Source organism: Littorina saxatilis, linkage group LG1 (assembly GCF_037325665.1).
Source record: "Littorina saxatilis isolate snail1 linkage group LG1, US_GU_Lsax_2.0, whole genome shotgun sequence".
NCBI classification, from domain to species: domain Eukaryota; kingdom Metazoa; phylum Mollusca; class Gastropoda; order Littorinimorpha; family Littorinidae; genus Littorina; species Littorina saxatilis.
The window spans coordinates 56,256,099-56,276,889 of NC_090245.1; the positions used below are offsets into that span (position 1 = coordinate 56,256,099).

General features: G+C 44.6%; 1 protein-coding gene across 1 annotated transcript; it reads right to left on the reverse strand.

The window, feature by feature from the left end:
* Positions 1–1,502: 1,502 nt before the first annotated feature.
* LOC138979758 (uncharacterized) lies at positions 1,503–14,043 on the reverse strand. Its single transcript, XM_070352531.1, has 4 exons — positions 13,826–14,043; positions 9,918–12,590; positions 5,801–6,022; positions 1,503–5,330 (listed from the first exon to the last, which is right to left on the reverse strand). Exons 2-4 carry the CDS (start codon positions 12,562–12,564, stop codon positions 2,203–2,205), a joined length of 5,997 nt encoding a protein of 1,998 aa, XP_070208632.1. The 5' UTR covers positions 12,565–12,590; positions 13,826–14,043; the 3' UTR covers positions 1,503–2,202.
* Positions 14,044–20,791: the final 6,748 nt, after the last annotated feature.

The window sequence follows — 20,791 nt, forward strand, 5'->3', positions numbered from 1 at the left end:
CTCTCTTTCCTTCTCTCCATCTTGCTGATCAGAGCTTGATTCTAAACAAAAAACAAGTCGCGTAAGGCGAAATTACTACATTTAGTCAAGCTGTCGAACTCACGGAATGAAACTGAACGCACTGTATTTTTGAGTCACTTGAGAAAATGTGACTCTATGTAATCGGTCAGTGTTAGTCTGTCCGGCCGGCCGGCCGGCCGTCCGTAGACACCACCTTAACGTTGGACTTTTCTCGGAAACTATCAAAGCGATCCGGCTCATATTTTGTTTAGTCGTGACCTCCAATGACCTCTACACTTTAACGATGGTTTCGTTGACCTTTGACCTTTTTCAAGGTCACAGGTCAGCGTCAAAGGAAAAATTAGACATTTTATATCTTTGACAAAGTTCATCGGATGTGATTGAAACTTTGTAGGATTATTCTTTACATCAAAGTATTTACATCTGTAGCCTTTTACGAACGTTATCAGAAAAACAAGGGAGATAACTAGCCTTTTCTGTTCGGCAACACACAACTTAACGTTGGGCTTTTCTCGGAAACTATAAAAGTGACCGGGCTCAAATTTTATGTGAACGTGACTCATTGTGTTGTGAATAGCAATTTCTTCCTGTCCATCTGATGCCTCATATAATATTCAGAACTGCGAAAGTGACTCGATCGAGCGTTTGCTCTTCTTGTTTCACCAAGACAGAACAGCTTCGCCAATCACCGCGTGAAGGTAATCGCTCACCTCCCACGTGCAAAACGTAGTGATATTGACACGCCAGAATAGCGCGGTAGCGTATTGTGCTAAGCAAGAAATCGCACTTTTCTGTATTCTTGTTAACTTTCTGAGCTTGTTTTGAATACATATCATATCTATGTGTTTTTGGAATCAGGAAATGATAAAGAATAAGATGAAATCATTATTGGATCGATTTCTTAAATTGTAATCGTAAGATTAATTAATCTATTTTCGTTAATTGTGATCACATTTTAAGAGTAAACATGACATATGTATATATTTTTAGATTCGGAATGCGATGAAGAATACAATGCAATCAATTTTAAATCTGTTTGCGAAAAATCGATTTTAATGACAACTTTAAGGAGCAAACTCATGAATTAATTTTTAAGCCTTCAAGCTGAAATGCAATACTGAAGTCCGGGCTTCGTCGAAGATTACTTGACCAAAATTTAAATTAATTTGGTTGAAAAATGAGAGCGTGACAGTGCCGCCTCAACTTTCACGAAAAGCCGGATATGACGCCATAAAAGACATTTATAAAAAAAATTAAAAAAACATTGTGTGGGGATATCATATTCAGGAACTCTCATGTGAAGTTTCATGAAGATCGGTCCAGTAGTTTTCTCTGAATCGCTCTATACACACACCCACACACACACACATACACCATGAACCTCGTCTCGATTCCCCCCTCTACGTTAAAACATTTAGTCAAAACTTGACTAAATGTAATGACAGTGTAGATTCGCCAGTCATCCACGTATCAAGACCACCTTTTGAAATGGAAATTTTATATATTTGACATTTAAGTGACAGGAGATAAGAAGATTTCAGTATATATACACTCACTACATGTAAATGGAAACTGCACAGTATTTGTTCATGAGCAGGTGTGCAACTCTAAGAAGGACTTTCACTGCATGCCCAAAAATTTAAAATATCAAAATAAAATAAAATCACAAACAAGCAAACAAATCAAAAGCAAGCTATGACGCCCAAAAAACCCAACTAAACATGAAAGAAGAAAAATATAGACACAGATGGAATACGCACCAGAGAATCAATTTATATAAAACAGCAAAGGTAAAATCAAACACACACAAATCTTCTTAAATGTAAAAGAAGATATGAAAGAAAAAAAACATATTCCGTACAATCATGTAATAGAAATCTACAGTACTGGGGACAAGTGTTTATGTGACCCACGTTAATTTGATTATTCATTGAAAAAAATATTTTTTAATCACACACACACAGAAGAATGTTTTTAATGTTCTTGTGCTGCTTTCAAGTTCGTTTCTGCTTTGCGAGTTTCTCTGGCGAATCAGAATGTCCAATGCAGTAGTAAACGAAGGAGGCTGCTCTGGAACTGACGCTGCTTAAAGCAAAGAAAGCTGATGTCTTAATTCAGACTTTTTTTCTCTGACAATATTATCCTTTTTAGATAGCCAAAGACAGCTTCTAAATTGTAACCTCAGACTGACGCTGTTGGTAGGCCGGAAAAACCGCCAATGAAACAAAAGAGATCAGAAATGGCGCTGGCTGTCTCCTGGGTGACACTTCCAGTCTTGATGTCGGTCAGCAATGCCGCTGGGAACCTGCTCACCTTCCTCTTTCCTTCCACTGGTTTCAGCGATGTGGGGATGTCTGAGTCCTCCCTCAGCGTCAGCACGAAGACACGAGGTCTGCCAACAGCAACGTTCAGATCTAAATTCAGCTCATTGGAGATGTTGCGTCCTTCATCCAACACGATGATGATGACTTGACTTCTCATGATGATACGCCCCATCTCGGTATGTCTGAACGAACCAGGCGTGCAGTCGTCCTGCATGTAGGTGACGCGAAGCCCGCAGTGTTCGTGCAGCACCTCCTCCAGCTTGAGGGTGGCACCCCTCGCGTCTTCTTCTGCTTCTTCGTGCAGCAGCAGCACGTCCCACGACTCTCCGTTGTCTCCTTCCAGGTCTGATGACATGCTGTCGCTGATAGGCGCACCCTCCGACTCGGGCCCACTGCTGCCTCGGGCAATGATTTCCCTGAAAGCGGAAGCGAAATACTCTCTGGCCTCTGCTGCTGCCGTATCAGTGTTATTCAGCAACTGTCCTTCGGCGGCTTTGAAGTACGTTGTGGCAACGAGTTCTGGATCGAGACGCTCACTCTTGTGTCGCAGCATTTCTATGATTGGTATTGCGGATCCATACTTCTGCAGGTTAACCAAACTTTCGATACATAGTTTGAACCCATCAAAGTCCTCATTCTGGTCGGCCTGTTCCATGACCTCATCTACAAGAGGCAAGATTTGACGTGGATTCCTCGTCATCCTCAAAATTTTGAGCTTGTCCTTCAGCTTTTGGTCCTTGGGGTCGGTTTGCTCCGCAATCTTTAGGAGAGTGGCAACAGAATGCCAGACGCGCGTAGTCTCCACCCCCACTAGTGGCAATCGTAAGTAAAATTTGACGGAAGCCCGTAGAGCTTTGTTTAACTTGTCCTCAGCGTCTTTCTGCATGTCCGCCTTCATTTTTTCGTCGTCGCACAATTGGCTTTGGTCCAAAAGGATCAATCCGGACTGCTCATATGCTCCAATGACGTCGAGAGGTCCAGTAGAGTTCTCTCTGTTGTAGATCTCGTCAAAGACGTCAAGCGCTTTCTCGCTCTGATTCAAAGCCTTGTAGAGAAGTCCCAGGTCATACATAGCACGTGTGTTTTCCTTCTCGCTAAATTCAATCGCCTTTTGCAACTGTTCAATAGCTTCAGCCACAAACTTGCGGCCTTCGGTAAACGTGGTGACCTTTTTGTTGGGTGGAGATTTGATGGCCCTCATCAGTCTCCTCAGCATCTTAGAATCCTTGCTGGCGGTTGCTATATCTTTAGCCATCTTGAGCTCAGCCATGTCAATGACAAGGTCAGGTTTTCCGTAACTCTGCAGTTCTTCTTCGTCCATCATTTCTGCACTTTCCTCGCTGACTTCTTCTTGTGCTTCTTCTCCATCGCAGTGAACTTCCATTGCTTCCAGGCTCTGTGCGCCTTGTTCTTCAGAAGCGGGCATGCTGGAAAAACCAGAGTCCAAAGACCGTACGGCTGATCTGGAAGCGGGTGGGTAGCCTTCTTGCTCGTTTGCTCCATGCCGGGGAACTTGAGAGGGTTCTCGTCTTTGTTCGTCGTGTGCCGAGCCCCCTTCGCACATCATGGGTAGCTTCGCCCTCTGCTGGTTGTTCTCCATCTTGCTCAGCGAGCCATGCCTCTCGCTTCCTTCTTGTCTGACACCGGATCTGTCCGTGCCAGGTGGAGCTTGTCCCTTTTTTGAAAACGAAGTTGTTCTCTCATCGTAGGCCCCGGGCTCAGCTCTCTTGACGTTGTCAAACAATGTTTTAGACAAAGCATCAGACATGTCATCGAGTTCCATGGGATGTCTTCCTCCACTTGCTCCGTCTGCTTTGCTAGCATCAACCGTGCAGGTAACGTCCATTTTCTCAGTGCTGTCTCGCTTTTGTGCAGAATCCTCTGGCTCTTGCATGGTGCCGCGTTCCGCTTCTTTCTCCTCCCGTCTGTTTGCAATGGCTTGTTTTCTGCGTTGGTTTCTTTTGCCTCCTCTTCGTGTTGCTGGTTTCCCGCGCACTACGTTGGTCGCCATGGCTTTAAACGTCAGGCCCAGATGGTGGTAGGCCTGCGTGGAAGGCTGCAACCTGACGGATTCTTTCAGACTGCTGAGTGACTCTCGAAGGTTTCTTGCATATCGAAAGAGTCGGCCTCGCTTCAGCAGCACGCTCGGGTCCTCTTTATCGAGCTCAAATGCTTTCTTGACAGACTTGACGGGGCTTGTTTTGGCTAAGGTGCAGAGCTGCTGCTTCGTTTTATCGTCCCAGGTGGCGCTTATCAGCAGCCCGATTTCAGCATGAGCGTTGGCCGTGAGGTTTGGGTTGTCTGACGTGGAACCCACGACTTCCAGCAAGAGCTTCATTGCTTCCATGTGGCGGTTCGTCTCAGTCTCGTCGGGCAGATAGGGGAGACACTGCAGGTGCAGCGACTGCCTGTAGGCCACAGCCAGACCAAACTTCCACATGGACAGCTCAGGTTCTTTCGCCGCCGGTAGGACCCCGAGGAACGATTGTATGGCAAGCCCGATGTAGCGGTGTCCGAAGCGCAGGTAGCTGTTGGCCAGCTCCGCTTGAGCTTTCAAATGAAGATAAGAGAAATCGCTTTTCTCAGTGTGGGTCAGCAGATCCAGAAGACGCTGAACCTGATCCTTAGCTTCGCGGTCTCGCTGCATAGTCGACAGAACGACGGCCTTGTTGGCCAGGGAGACGAGGTTTTTGTCCTCCAAGGTCAGAGCCTGATCCAGCTGCCTCAAGGCCTCCTTGCACTCCTTCAAGCGGCAGAGAAGGAAAGCCAACAAGTTGCGTGTCCGGACCTCCTGCAGTACTGTTGGGTAGCCCGCCTTCAGCGCCGCCTCCAGGTGGTTCTTGATGCTCTTCAGGGTTGCTTCGCTGAGCTGGTCGTAGTCCTCCAGCTGGAAGGAGTGTGGGAACGGGGTCAGGCTGTCACGAACCTTTTGCCTCTCCTTCTCCGCTGCTTGTCGCTGTCGTTCCACGCCGTAACGCGCTCCACCTGTGGAAAAAAATTCAATATATGTCTTTTTGTTTTGCTACTAGGGTTGCATAAATTTGTGTGTACAGTTGTTTGGTACTGATGATACACAATGGTTATCACTGCTCGCGAATAAGTAATGAATAAAACAAAAATCGAATCAACTTATCAGATTATTACAATAAAGCAACTTAAGTAATTTGTCTGCAGCAACGTTTTATACATTTGATTTCCTCTATCTCTCACTCTCTGTCTCTGTCTCTGTCTCTCTCTTGAACACACACACACACACAATGACACACTGACACTGTGACAAATACACACACACACACACTCACACACACAAACAGTGACACACACCGGCACACACACACACACACACACACACACACACACACACACACACACACACACACATACACAGAGCGAGAAACAATCAAACAATCAATTTTTTTCCGTTTAAACAGTTAGGATTACACAGTTATGCTCACCTCGCAGCTCAGCCATTCTGCTCATTATGAACAATAACAGACACTCTATTCGGGTCACGATCGATCCACACAATCCAGACTTTACAACCGCCTGAAAGCTGTTCTGCCCAGGCAACTGATTCTTCCAGTTTATCAGAGACTGAAACTGTGTCAGTGAGTCTCTCAATTCTTCACCGAAACCACAGTTACGCGTATCTCTGCCAAAACCAAAAGTAGATTTCGCTGCAGCTCAATCTGTTTCGGTCTTGTCAGGGTTATTTTAAGAACTTCGGGAGTTCCCGATCTACCTCTGATCTACTCACTGCTGGTCACGCACTCACTGATAATGAATAATACGAGGAGTCTCTTTACAAACTGTGTTATTATTTGATTATTCCAGTCATAACACAAGACGTGGACTGACTTGGAACTGTAACTTGTGTTCAGCCTAAAACTAAAATCCAGTTTTGCACACTGAGATAGCAAGCCAAGCCTCTCAGTGAGGCTGTTCAACGGATATGTCAGTGGAGTGTTCAAGTGGACACACACACACACATACACACACATAAACACACTTACACACACACACACATACACACACACACACACACGAACACACACACACACATACACACACACACACACTGACACCGTGGCACACACACTGTGACACACCGGCATACACACACGAACACGCACGCACGTACACACACAGACACTACACACACACAGACACTACACACACACAGACACTACACACACACGGACACAAACGCACGCACACCGTCACACGCACACACACACGGACCGGGACGGACGGACACACACACACACACACACACACACACACACACACACATCTTCGAACCAACCCGATGACAATCACAGATAGGGGAAAGGCTTCTAATATGGACCGGCTCCTAATATGGACCACCACCAACTAACGGCGCTAGAGCGCTCAAAAAAGTTTTGATTCGCTGTATTCACCCTCTTTGGATAACTTGCACATGTCAAAACAGTTGCAGAAACAAAAATCTCAAAACCGTTAGGCTTTTTCTCGTTTTTCACTAGTTTTGGCAGCGTTCACTCTAAATTTGCCGCCTAAAACGGACTCGTTTCTGTCTACAGCCAAAGCTTTTATCAAACAGAAATGGTTCATATATGACAGATAAAATCGTATTTGTTACATTTTAGCAGTGTTGACCCCGAGTTTCTACTGCAAACAAAAAATAATAGCAAAATCTCAAAGTATGTGTGAGTCCCCTAATATGGACCACCTTCAACAAATGGAATAAAATAAAATCTAATGGCTATTTTTATGAATTCATTAAGAAGCTTGCTGATAATAACCTATAACTAGCCCTCGAGATTTCAAAAAAATACAAGTCTTCTTTTCGTGGAAGTTGATAATTTTACTTATTTTCACTCTGTTTTTGATAAGCTTCTTTAGTTTCCTGATGTGCTTCAAATAATGCTCTCATCAACCCAAAACAGATAAATCTAAAGCATATTTTAATTAGTCTGACTTGCACACTAAGTTGTATAGTGTTTTTATGAATTATAGGGGGCTTTTTACAGTGATTCGTGAAGGCCTCTCCACTGGTCCATATTAGGCGCCCAGGCTCCAAATATGGACCATTTGTGATTTTTTCTGTATTTAATTTTTGCTGAATGTCTATAAAGCTATTTTACTCTAATTAGGCCTAACGGTTAACCTAAGAGAGAAGGACTACCAAACACAAAATGAAACTTCTTCGCAAGAAAACAAGCCCTTCCCCTATTTCTATGTCGACACACATTTATTTACTGGCAAACGAAATGTTAACAATATAAAAGATGCTCTCAACACGGCGATGCTACCAAAGCAAGCATGTTCAATCAAAGAACAGCAATCGCTATGCAAAAAATAACAAGTCGCGTAAGGCGAAAATACAACATTTAGTCAAGTAGCTGTCGAACTCACAGAATGAAACTGAACGCAACGCAACGCAGCAAGACCGTATACTCGTAGCATCGTCACTCCACCGCCCGTGGCAAAGGCAGTGCCAGTGGAATTGACAAGAAGAGCGGGGTATTCGTTGCGCTGAGAAGGATAGCACGCTTTTCTGTACCTCTCTTCGTTTTAACTTTCTGAGCGTGTTTTTAATCCAAACATATCATATCTATATGTTTTTGAAATCAGGAACCGACAAGGAATAAGATGAAAGTGTTTTTAAATTGATTTCGAAAAAAAAATTTTGATAATAATTTTTATATATTTAATTTTCAGAGCTTGTTTTTAATCCAAATATAACATATTTATATGTTTTTGGAATCAGCAAATAATGGAGAATAAGATGAACGTAAATTTGGATCGTTTTATAAAAACAATATTTTTTTTACAATTTTCAGATTTGTAATGACCAAAGTCATTAATTAATTTTTAAGCCACCAAGCTGAAATGCAATACCAAAGTCCGGGCTTCGTCGAAGATTACTTGACAAAAATTTCAACCAATTTGGTTGAAAAATGAGGGCGTGACAGTGCCGCCTCAACTTTCACGAAAAGCCGGATATGACGTCATCAAAGACATTTATAAAAAAAATGAAAAAAACGTCTGAGGATATCATACCCAGGAACTCTCATGTCAAATTTCATAAAGATCGGTCCAGTAGTTTAGTCTGCATCGCTCTACACACACACACACACACACAGACAGACACACACACACACGCACACGCACATACACCACGACCCTCGTCTCGATTCCCCCCTCTACGTTAAAACATTTAGTCAAAACTTGACTAAATGTAATAATAAAAAAGAATAAGCGAATACACAAATAGATTAAAAACAATAGAATGAACTATAGATAATTAATACATGAATAAATAAACAAACGAATGAAAAATCAACAAACAAATGACTGTTTTATTCCGACTACCGTCTGTGATTCTGTTACGATCAAGGATGTCAACGTGACTATCAAATGATTATCTCACATGTATTGTATAAGACAATGATAATCGAACCAACAAATACGCTTACCAAAACCTTACTTACAATACTGATTCCTTCTGGTGATCAAGATCATACTTTATCATGTGCAGTAGTTTATAAACCTTTACCAGCAGCATAATTGTACGGTTTTGAAGGTTTTTCATTCCTGATGTCTGCACACAAAAACTGTGCCCATGAGACAATATTTTATAGATTACGTCGGTCATCATATCAAACAAAGGGAGAAAGAAGACTGCAACTTCCCGACCCCACAAAACTCGCAAAAACACCCACAAAAACAACAACACCAGAATTTAGCTCAGGCACAGCGCCCAAAGGTTGGTGTATACTGAACAATTAGAAGTAGGCTTTTCAAACGACTTTTGAATGGCATTATGACTTCATCTCTACGAGGACTAAGAAAAAAAATAATTGACAATTGAATTCAAGGATGGTATGATTTCGATTGAAAATACTAGTAACAATTAACCATAAAAAAGAAGATGGAAATGAGATAAACAGCAACTGATTACGAGCTTCTGTTTAATGCTATTGTTGCAAGCTTCGCGATTCAGTCACAATTCACCTGAATGCTAATATACATAGAGTTTGTGAGAAACTTCTAAATAATTACAGTTATACTGAATGTTTTTAGTGTGCGGGAAAACTTCTTCCATAGTTGAAAAGAGAAGAAGAAGAAGAAGAAGAAGAAGAAGGAGAAGGAGGAGAAGGAGGAGGAGAAGAAGAAGAACAAGAACAAGAACAACAACAACAACAACAACAACAACAACAACAACAACAACAACAACAACAAGTCAAAAGAAACAACTGCTGAATACGTATAATCACAATGATAATTTGTCTTTTTTCCGGCCCTTAATGGCTTATGGCCTAAAACTGGTCTAAAATCGAACTGACAAAGAATTTTGAAAAAGAAGTCTGTCTCGGTGACTTTGTCATATCAGCAGAAGAAAATCAATCGTGAGGTCCCCGCGAGGTTGCGCATGTATCGGTGTCGGATTTCACTAAATAATTAGCATAGTTACTGAATATTTTCTAGTTCATCATTGCAGGTGTCTCAATTACAGCACAGCGAATGTCTCTTGGACTTCCCAAGGTGAGATTCACCAGAAAACTTCTTCTTCGCTGCTTTATTGTCAATGGTTGGTGTTACCGAGAAACTCGAAGAACCGACAGAGGGCGTCGATGGTGACGTCGATGTGGGGACCTTGAGGGTTGACATCAGAGGCAAACAACTCCGACGGGCAGTGCATGGTTCGCTTCGTCTTCAACTCTCTCGGTATTCTCTCCTCTGTAACTCCGTCCGTCAGCAGAACAACGGTGGAGCTACGCTGAGCAGCGTGTCCGACAAAAGTTTCAAATAGCTCCAGCCTGTCTTTCTGGCCTGGCAAGACGAGAACCAGTCGGCTGAGATCCATGTTGTCCATGACAGGATTTAGCTCCCTTATTCCCAAGAGGTAGTTCTCATCCCTTCTGACGACCTTCAGGCGCAGCGTGCTGTGCAGGAACTGATGCAGTTGGATGGCTTTCTTTTTTATGTCGTCATCTTCTTCGTCATGGAGCAGCATGACGTCAAAGTAGGGGTCGTCCCCAGGGCTGCATGCCTTGCCGTCTCTGGCTCGTTGAGCCCCCTGTGGACTGCTGCAGGCGCCCAAGGCTGAGTCATCGATTTGCATCACCGACGTTTGCACGGTCTCTTCGCTGCAGGCGCCCAAGGCTGAGTCATCGATTTGCTTCACCGACGTTTGCATGGTCTCTTCGCTGCAGGCAAAGCTGGCAAGGGGCGGAGGCTCGGCGACCTCCGTGAAAGCAGAAGAGAAGTAGGACATAGGATCGGCCCCTTCCAGCAGAGCCTTTTTACCCGCTTTGAAGTAGACGTCATGCAGCATGTGCACGTCACCTTGTTCCTTTGACAGTTTGCGCACCTTCTTGTACATTTCTGTGGGCTTCAGCAAGGCCAAGCAGGCTGCGGCCTTCTCCGGGTCCCCGCCTTTGAGATCCGATTCGACCTTGAGTTTGTAGAACCGCTCATCGTGTTCTTCCGTGGCGATTTCGCCGAGGAGCGCCTGCGTCTTTTGGTGGTTGTTGAGAAGCTTGAAAATTTCGGCTTGGGTTTTCAGCTTCTCACCCTTGCTAGTGTTTGCGGCGTCTGCTGCTCTGAGGAGAGCTGAGGGAGAGTGGAAGATCTTCCCGAAGATATTGCGAACTGCAGCGGTCGTCGAAAACAGCTCAGCAGCGGTGGATAGCGCTCTGTTGAACATGCTCGCACTTTGCTTCTTCAACTTTGCTCTCTTCTGTTGGTCTTCTTCTTTCTTAGCCATTTCGTTATAGATCAGACCCATCTGTTCCCGAGCAGTGATCCGTTCAAGCACACCAGAGGGTGTGTGGATGTCTGGGTTTTCTCTCATCTGGATATCTTTGAAGAGCTTTAGAGCCTCAGTGTAGTTATTCGTTACCTTGTACATCAATGCAAGGTCGTATACAGCTCTGGAGTTTTCTCCCTTGCTGAAGCTCACCGCCTCTTGGAGGTTTTTAATGGCCAGCAGAACGTTGCAGTCTTCAGGGTCAAACTCCGTGGTGTCTTTGGGAGACTTGACCATTTTCCTCACCCTGTCCACCGCGTCCTTCTCCCTCTTTCCTCTCTTGGCCGCCACCTCGCTGTTTTCCCTGCTGTGCTGCTGGGGCGCCGCTGCTCCCTCTTCTGCCCTTTGACGTTGCAGCTTCTCCTCTTTCGATGTCTTCCTTTCCTTGACCCTGCGGCCACCTCGCTTGGTCTTCAGCTTGCCGTACTTAAAGTTGGTGGCCATGGCTTTGTACGTCAGCCCCAGGTGGTGGTAGGCAGCGGAAGAACGTTGAAGAGTCACGGCTTTTTCCAGGAGCTTTCGTGATTTGAACAAGTCTTTGTAGTTGCGGTAGATTTTCCCCGTTTTCCACAGGACGGAAGGGTCGTTGTTGTCAAGAGCCAAGGCCTTCTTGCATGACGCCATGGGCCCAGTGTGTGCCTCGAATCCAAGCTTAATCTTCATCCTGTCGTCGACCGTGGAGCGGAGAAGAAGCGCCATCTCAGCGTGAGCGTTGGCCTTGAGGTTGTTGTTCCGGACCTTGTCCTCTTCGCTTCTCGGCTTGCTGTCGATGACCTCCTGCAGAAGCCTCATGGCGTCACGGTGCGTCACTGTGTCCTGCCTCTCCGAAACATAGGGAGCATACTGCAAGTCCAGGGCGTGCCGATGCGTCACCGCCAACCCGAACTTCCACATCCACACTTCCGGCTCGCGGGCGTGCTTGATGACGTCGTTGAAAGCTTCAGCAGCGTGGGGGTTGAAGCGCGGCCCGAAGCGCATGTAGCTGGCCGCCAGCTCCCCTTGAGCCTTGACCTTCAGGTAGTCAAAGTCACCGCCGCCTTCCTTCAGCTCCTGAAGATCCTTCACCATCTCCAAGGCCTCCTCGAACTCGCTGGTCTTACACAGCATGCAGGCCTTGTTGGCCAGCGACACGATGTTGCGCTCCTGACCTTCCATCGCCAGCACCTGCTCCGTGAGCTCCAAAGCCTCGGAGTGTTCTCCCAGGCGGAACAGGGCGAAGGCCAGCAGGTTGCTCGTGCGCGCCGTTTCCAGGACGGTGCTGTAGCCAGACTTCAGCGCGGCCTGTAGGTGGTTCTTCAGGCTCTCGAAGGCCTTGGGCTGCACGAGCTCTATGTCTTTCATCTTGAAGGAGTATGGGAAGTCTTCCAGCGCTGAAATGGTGTCGGCCCTCTCGTTATGTGTCTTCCTGTGAAACGCTTTCATGATTGAGCTACCTGCGGCACCTTCGTCTGCAAAAAAAACCCGAAAAACACACTGGTCAGGGGAAAGTGTTGGAGCAACAATATCAAATAATCAAAGGGAAGGATTTTATGCATACGACATGTGCAATAGAGTAAGCGAGAGTTGTACGGAACCTTTCTCCTGGCACCTGAGAGAATAACAAGCATTGAAATGAACAAGCGACTTTCATCCTCTTTTGTAATTCATCATGTTGGAGCAAAACGTTTTTATAAAATCATTATCCCCGGAACCCCGCCCCCCCCCCCCCCCCCAGTCTAAACAAAAACAACAACAAATGTAACAGAAAAAAATTTAAAAAAATTAAAATAAAGAATGATGGCTCAGATTGCACCACATAGCTCCATTTTCCTTGTTTTAGCATCATTTTTCGGGGGTGAATGCCTTTGCCTTTGTCTTCTGAATGACGGTTTTAAAAAGGTAGTTGGGTAATTTGTTGGCTAAGGTTGCACCAGATCGGTCAATTTTCCTTGTTTTGATCCAAATTTGTCTTTTTAAATTAACTTTTGCAAGGTGGATTAGGGGAAGTTTCTTGGCTCAGATTGCACCAGGTTGCTCAATTTTTCTTGTTTTTATCAACATGATTCAGTTCCGGGTGGGCTTCGCGCCCTCAACTAAACACTTCGCGTCGTCAGTCGATCTGTCCCTCAAAGAAATTTGGAAACCCCCCTTAAATATGATGTGATCCGCCCTCTTCGTGCGTGCCCCATGCTGCCATTTTCATTCACAAAATAAAACGGAAGAACAGGATTTGAGCCGACTACTAAATGCACACAGTTAGTGTAACAGTATAGGCCTACTAGCACACATACACACACACACACACACACACACACCGGCCGCACACACGGTGACAACTGAAACACCGCGCGCTCACACACACAGTGACACACACACACATACACTTTCAGTATTGCCAAGAGCTTTACAAAAACCGGCAAAAGCAAATACATATACTATAGGTTTACTGTTAGATTACCCTAATTGCTTTATAGTGAAGCCATCTGTGAAACAAATAGAATTACACCGTACTGTGGCTGTAAATTACACTCACAAGGCTAAATGATCATGAAATCTGAATATCTCTTCTAATGTTGACAAAATCTTCGCGAGTTGCTAAAGGGTATCTGGACAGTATATCAACGTACAACACACCAGCTCGGATCAGTCAGTTGAAGTTAAAACTAACGGCTCAGTTAAAACTATAACATTCAAAACAACTCACCAGCTGAAATTTCCTGTGAATAAGTTTGTCAACAAGCTGCAGGCAAGCACGACTGCACCACTGACTGAGCTGTCCCGGAATGACTGCAACACAGCTCAAGCTGCCTTCATTTTGAACTGACTCAAAGCCATGACGTTCCCTACACAAGGTAGGGAACGTCATGGCTTTGAGTTCAAAATGAAGCTGCCTTGAACTGCTCGCCTGAAAGTGAAAGTGAAAATTGGTGTGTTGACGTTTGGCGTGTTACCGGGAATTCCCGCTGCATTTAGTTCATGGGTTTCCCAACTTGTATGTGTATACTATATAAATAATGATTATGTTGATATGTCTACGTAACTGTTGCCCTGAAAGAAAGGGAAAGAGAGAGTAGGCGAGAGAGGAAAAGGAAAGTAGGAATAAAACCCACCGACTAAGACCGTGGCACTGACTCGACACACACACACACACACACACACACAGGCACACACACACTGACACACACACAGTCAGGTCAAAATGAGTTACTTCCCTTCGGGTCTCATTTATGGGCCGATGATTATCAGAATGGGAAAGGTAGCACAAGAGCAAAAGCTCCCAACAATAAACGCTTTTTTTCTAACCCGCAGTTCCGGAAACGGGTTTCGGACCACCGGCAGTGAAAAACGGCAGTTCTCGGTTGAATTTCTGTTTCTTTTAACTTAGAAACCGGTAACTTCTCATTATCACTTGGCTTTCTCATCCAAAGGTGTTGCATTCTGAAAAACTCATTAGCATTACGCAAGAAAATAACTGACGTTGCCACATTTTTTTCTTAATGAAAGAGTGTAAGACTAGTTAAGCCCTCTATCAAGCCAGTAGCAATCAAGGCGATGCGCTTTTAAAAATATTGACACATTGGATGACATTGATGACAATTCGCAGAATTAAAAAAAAGAAAAAGAAATGAATGAAAGAAAGAGAGAAAGAAAGAATAAAACACACAAACAACCGTCAAACAATCAACCAACCAACCAAACAAACAAACAAACAAACAAACAAACAAAACATGGATCCTACTGCTGAAGTATCCGAAAACGCATACAGATTTACCATTGGTCTACATGTTGAAATTGATATTTATACAGAGACAGCAAAGGGTTCCTTTGTTGTTGAAAACTTTCCGAGTCTCTCGCACTATCTTTCTCTCTCTCTCCATCTCTCTCCATCTCTCTCCATCTCCATCTCTCTCTCTCTCTCTCTCTCTCTCTCTCTCTCTCTCTCTCTCTCTCTCTCTCTCTCTCTCTCTCTCTCTCTCTCTCTCTCTCTCTCTCTCTCTCTCTCTCTCTCTCATCAGCTGCGAAACCATGCATACACCACGGATAACGGGGTTCGGTGCTGGTACTTCACTGTAATAAGATTTGTGAGTGTGTGACCGTGACGATTTTTATTCATTCCTCGTAATAGTAGCAGTAGTAGTAGTAGTAGAAGTAGTAGTAGTAGTAATAGTAGTAGTAGTAGTAGTAGTAGTAGTAGTAGTAGTAGTAATCTAAAACCTTAACATAGAAATTAAAAAGCTTTCCAAAGAAACAAATCTTAATGTCCGTTCCATCTCTGCCTTAAAAACCTGCCCTAGCTTTTCCCATTATGTTCACTTCTGTAGCTTGCATAGTTAGTTTAGTTAGTTAGGTTAGTTAAGTAGATAGATATGTTTGCTCATTGGTAGTTCCATGGCAAATTTGTTAGCAATTACTTAATTTGCCAAGTGAAAGATCGAAGTACAAGTTTGGACATTTTTTTTTCTTTTTCTTAGATTTGTGGTTTGACTGGCGGAGTAATTTGGAACGAGTGTGGGATTGATTGCAACGTAGTTAAGTTAGTTCAGTTAGTTAAGTTAGTTAAAGTTAGTTTAGTTAGTTTAGTTAGTTTAGTTAGTTAAGTAGAAAGATATGTTTGTTATTCATATGTTTACCAGGACTTGACACTAATTCTGTTTTTCTTCAGTCTACAGATTGTTGTGCTTAGATGTTCATCTTAAGCAGGGCAAGCACAGATGAGCCCAGCTGACTGGTTGAGGAAGCTCCCTTGGAGACAGACGGACGGACTAGGACTGCAGCCAGCCACATCATCTGCTCTTTGGCAGTTCCATGGCAAATTAGTTATCAATTACTTAATTTGCCAAGTGAAAGGAAGTACAAGTTTGGATATTTTTAGTTTTTTCTTAGATTAGTGGTTTGACTGGCGGAGTAATTGGGAACGAGTGTGGGATGATTGCAATGTAGTTAAGTTAGTCAAGTTAGTTAAGTTAGTTAAGTTAGTTAAGTTAGTTAGGTTAATTAAGTTAGTTAGGTTAATTAAGTAGATAGATATGTTTGTTATTCATATACACTAATTCTGTTTTTCTTCAGTCTACAGACTATTGTGCTTAGATGTTCATCTTAAGCAGGGCAAGCGCAAATGAACCCACGGCTATAGCAGAACAAAAGGTCTTGGACGACAGTCACAGGAGAATGCCAGCCAGCCAGCCAGCCAGTCGTCGTCAGCATCATTGAGGCAAATTAGCTTTAGATTAGCTAATTAACCATTAAAAGGCAAGTTGTTATTTCTTATACTGTTCAAAAAAAGAAACGCATAGTTGCTACTTGCCAAATTTGTTTTATTTTTCGAAAAAATTAACAGAAAATCCAATATTTAGATTATTTGTTTGAAATTTGGTATGGACACAGTTGAATGCACACACAGTTCATTTGCATCTTCAAATCAATCAGTCAATCAATACGATTGGGTGCCGAGGCTGTCAAGTCAGTAGGGGGTGTGACTGCCTTGAGCAGCAACAACTGCCCGGCACCTTCTGGGCATGGACTGGATCAGATGCCGGATATCTTGCTGTGGGATGGTGTCCCACTCCTCCTGAAGTGCCTGCAATAGATCGCGGTGATTTGCCGGCGCTTCTTCTCGCCTGCGCACACGTCTGTCCAATTCATCCCAGAGGTGTTCTATCGGGTTCATGTCTGGCGACATGGATGGCCAGGGAAGCACCTGGACATGGTGGTCGGTGAGGAACTGGGTGGTGAGTCGTGCTGTGTGCGGGCGAGCGTTGTCCTGCTGGAATATGGCATCCTGGTCAGCCAGAAGAGGAAGGGCGTGTGGGCGCAGAATTTCCTCCACGTATCGCTGGGCAGTTATGCGCCCTTGGACGTGCACCAGGGTGCTCCTTCCAGCGGTATTGATCGCCCCCCACACCATGACGCCTCCACCACCATGAACGGGTGCCTCATCCACACAGTTGGGCGCGTAACGTTCGTTTACTCTCCGGTAGACCCTCCTCCGACCATCATGTCGCTGGAGCAGGAAGTAGGACTCGTCGCTGAACCACACGTGTCTCCAGTGATTCCGGACGGTCCAGCGAAGGTGCTGGTTGCCCCACTGCACTCGGTTCTGGCGATGGCGGCGGGTGAGGACAGCTCCTCTGTGAGGTCTGCGAGCTCTCAAACCAGCTTCATGCAGGCGGTTCCGCACGGTCTGGTCCGATAATCGGTGTGGCCCGGGGAGAGCCTGGACAGAAGATGAGGCCGACAGGAAACGATTCCGGAGGTGGCGGAGCCGTATGAAGCGGTCGTGAGCAGCAGTTGTCGCCCTTGGTCTTCCCGCTCGTGGCAAGTCAGCAACGGAGCCAGTGGCTTGAAACCTGACCCACAGTCTACTGATGGTGCTCTGGGACACGTGGAAGTGCCTGGCGATTGCACTTTGACTTTGGCCTGCTTGTAAACGACCCAATGCAATTTGGCGGTCTTCTCTGCTCAATCAGGCCATCTTTCGTCGCTGAATTGTCGTCTGATTTCTTTGTGGCGAACAATCCGCTTTTATGGGTTTTGGAAGACATGGTGAGAGCTCAATATTCCCCGAGTTTCACGAGATTACACTGAAGCATGACGAGTGGTCATGCCAAATGAGCAATTTTGACATTGTAGCCACTGATAACGCATGCGTCACGTGCAGAGCTCACTTGTGGCAATGGACGAAAGGTCGACGACCAGATAAACATTTTCTGCAGTTTGGTGGATATCCTTGTAGCCATATAACTAAATTAACCAAATATTACAAGCTATGCGTTTCTTTTTTTGAACAGTATATATGATTTCATTCGTTTAGAGCTAGTACGAATGTTGTAATTGTTTTTCTGGCTTAAGAGCAAGTCATCTCTCTTCCATGTTGGAATATCTCTCCGCCCCCATTGCTAATGCCATAGATGCTGTCTTAGAACAATTAATTTCCATGGATTCCAGTGTGTCCATCGGTCAGACGTTCCGAGAGGGATCATTCGTTTAAAAGTTATGACAATTTTTTCCTGGTTCAAGAGAGGGCCGTCTCTCTTTCACGTGCATTTATTCTCTGCCTCTGTCATATATCTACCACAAATTTGTCTTGAAACTGTACATGTGGTGATTTTTGTCCGTATGGTTAATTGTTTTATGTAGGGTGTACATTTATATGTTCTATTCTGTATATGTTCGTTTGTAAAGGGCCTAGAGCCATAGGTTAGGCACTTGAAAATGTCCAGTTATTATTATTATTATCATTATTATTATTATTGTTATTATTATTAAACTATTCATTCCCACGAATTCCGGTGCGTCTCTCGATCAAACAAATCCGCAACACACACAGACAGACAGACACACACACACACACACACCGTCACACACACACACACACACACACACACACACACACACACACAGACACACACACTCACACACACACACGCACACACACACACAAACACTCATACAAACACACTACAGACAGACAGACAGACAGACACACACACACACACACACACACACAGACACACACACACACACACCCACACACCCACACACACAAACATACGAACGGAACAAAAACCCACATAAATGAACAAAAAACAAACATATTTGCTAGCCGTCTCTCTCTCTCTCTCTCTCTCTCTCTCTCTCTCTCTCTCTCTCTCTCTCTCTCTCTCTCTCTCTCTCTCTCTCTCTCTCTCTCTCTCTCGCACGATAATGCTCTGCCTCCATTAATTCTATCGCATGTATCGGTTACAAATGTGGAACAATTCATTCGCACTTATCCCAGTGCACCCCTAGACGACAAATTCTGCGAATACTGTTTTACCCTATGATATGACAGAAGAGAGCATGTACGTGTCCTTAAAGCGTATTAACCTTCGTGACGGTTGTTTTTGACATGGTCACGCGAATGATGTGTTTCCCTCGCGAATGTATAAACTATTCATCGAGAGCGATTTTCTGCGCCCTGTCAAGGGTTGTCTGCGCCTTGTCAAGGGTTGTCTCCTTTGTTCCCCTGTATGCTACCGTACGGTTAAACAGCAGTCTCACTAGCGGATTTTGGAAGTTTTGGAGTCTAGACAAATTATATCAGGATTTAGGTTTGTTGGAATCCTTTAAAAAAAAAGAAAAATATATCTGAGAAACGAAAGGAAAGTATGCGCTCTAAATACATACGACAATGTGCAATCGAGTAAGTGAGACTGATTAATACGGAACCAATCTCCTGGCACCTGAGATAATTCATCAGTTTAACAATCTTTGAAATGAACAAGCGACTTTCATCCCGATTGACATTGGTACATCAGGTGTCAGGGGATTGGTTACGCATGACTCTCACTTACTGATCTATAGCACAGTCATGTCGTATGCATGTTGGGCGCAAAGTAAGAAGCCGGGGCAGAGTTGGAATAATCGGGATTTCCCGAAACCTCATTTCAGATTTCCAACAAAGCGCCGCATTTCCGGAAGGTTGTGGCCACATCCCCTGGTCCGTGCCTCGAGTCCCGGTGCTATATCCACGGCACTGACTCAAGGGACGCTACTCTCGCCCAGCATTTTCCTGCCTTCGGTTCGGCACTTCACTGACATGACTAGGACGTCAGCTGTCAGATATCAAAGTCAAAATTCCACTTTTAATCAAAAGTAAAACTTCATGAGTGGTACTATACAGCGTCCAAAGATCGATCAGCAGCACTTTCCCCTCCTTAATACGAACCTCGTTAGCTAAACTTCCATGTTTATTCGGGATTTGCACTTTTCCTAGTTTACAGTGAATTTTGATACAGTGTGATGCATGTGTCGCTTGCTCAAACGCTTTCTATTAAAGTGAGTGCTGTCGTTGTCAACTTGTGGCCGGACTAAGGCTACCAACCGGAAGATGAAGAATGATGTATTGGTCTTCCTTATTCGCTAGATTTGTGCTGAGTGGCCGAACTCCATCAGTCACAACTCCCCACAGTACTCCAATGATTTTGAATTCAACATATATATTAAAAAAAAAGAAAAAAGTGTTATTAGAAACCAAGAAGACCAAGCAGTCGTTCAGCAAAGATTTTGCGAATTCAGTTACTTCTCTTTATTGTCAAAAGACCCAAAAAGCTTTTTCTGGGCTGCTATTGATCTCGAAGAACGTTTCGAAAGTTGTACATGAGTGCGCTCCTCAAAGGCTTTCAGTTTGGTTTGTAGGATGTCAAAAGAGTTGAACGTTTCGCCGACACTAATCGTTTCTTCCTCCGCTTCCATCTCAACAATATGGCGCCAACTGTGCCAGCGCGAGGCTACGACTAAACTGCCGAGTGAATCCGAACGATTCCGAGTGGTTCCGAGCCAGTGCCGTGGATATAGCATGGGGACTCGAGGCACGGAGCCGTGGATGTAGCCACAACCTTTCCGGAAACGAGCTGCCTCGTTCTAGAAATGGCAACCCTTCGACTGGCACAAAAAAGTGTACCCTTTTCACAGGTCATGAATAAGGTATATGAAAAAGCAAGGTCTTATACAGGGGAAGTCTTGAATGGGGGGGGGAGGGAGGGGGGGGGGGGGGGGTACACTATGTAACAATTCTCTCAGTGACACTCAGCGCCTGCAGCTAGCTAGTTGCTGCTGTCTCGATCTATTTTGAACACAATGATTTTTTTTTTCTCAGAGTAGAGTGTTAGTTTGTTACAACAGGCTGAAA

Coding starts and splice junctions, on each gene's coding strand:
- LOC138979758 (XM_070352531.1), bottom strand. CDS start 12,564: ATGAAAGCGTTTCACAGGAAGACACATAACGAGAGGGCCGACACCATT. Junction 6,023..9,917: donor TCTCGGTAACACCAACCATT/GACAATAAAGCA, acceptor ATTGAGCTGCAG/CGAAATCTACTTTTGGTTTT. Junction 5,331..5,800: donor CAGAATGGCTGAGCTGCGAG/GTGAGCATAACT, acceptor TTTTTTCCACAG/GTGGAGCGCGTTACGGCGTG.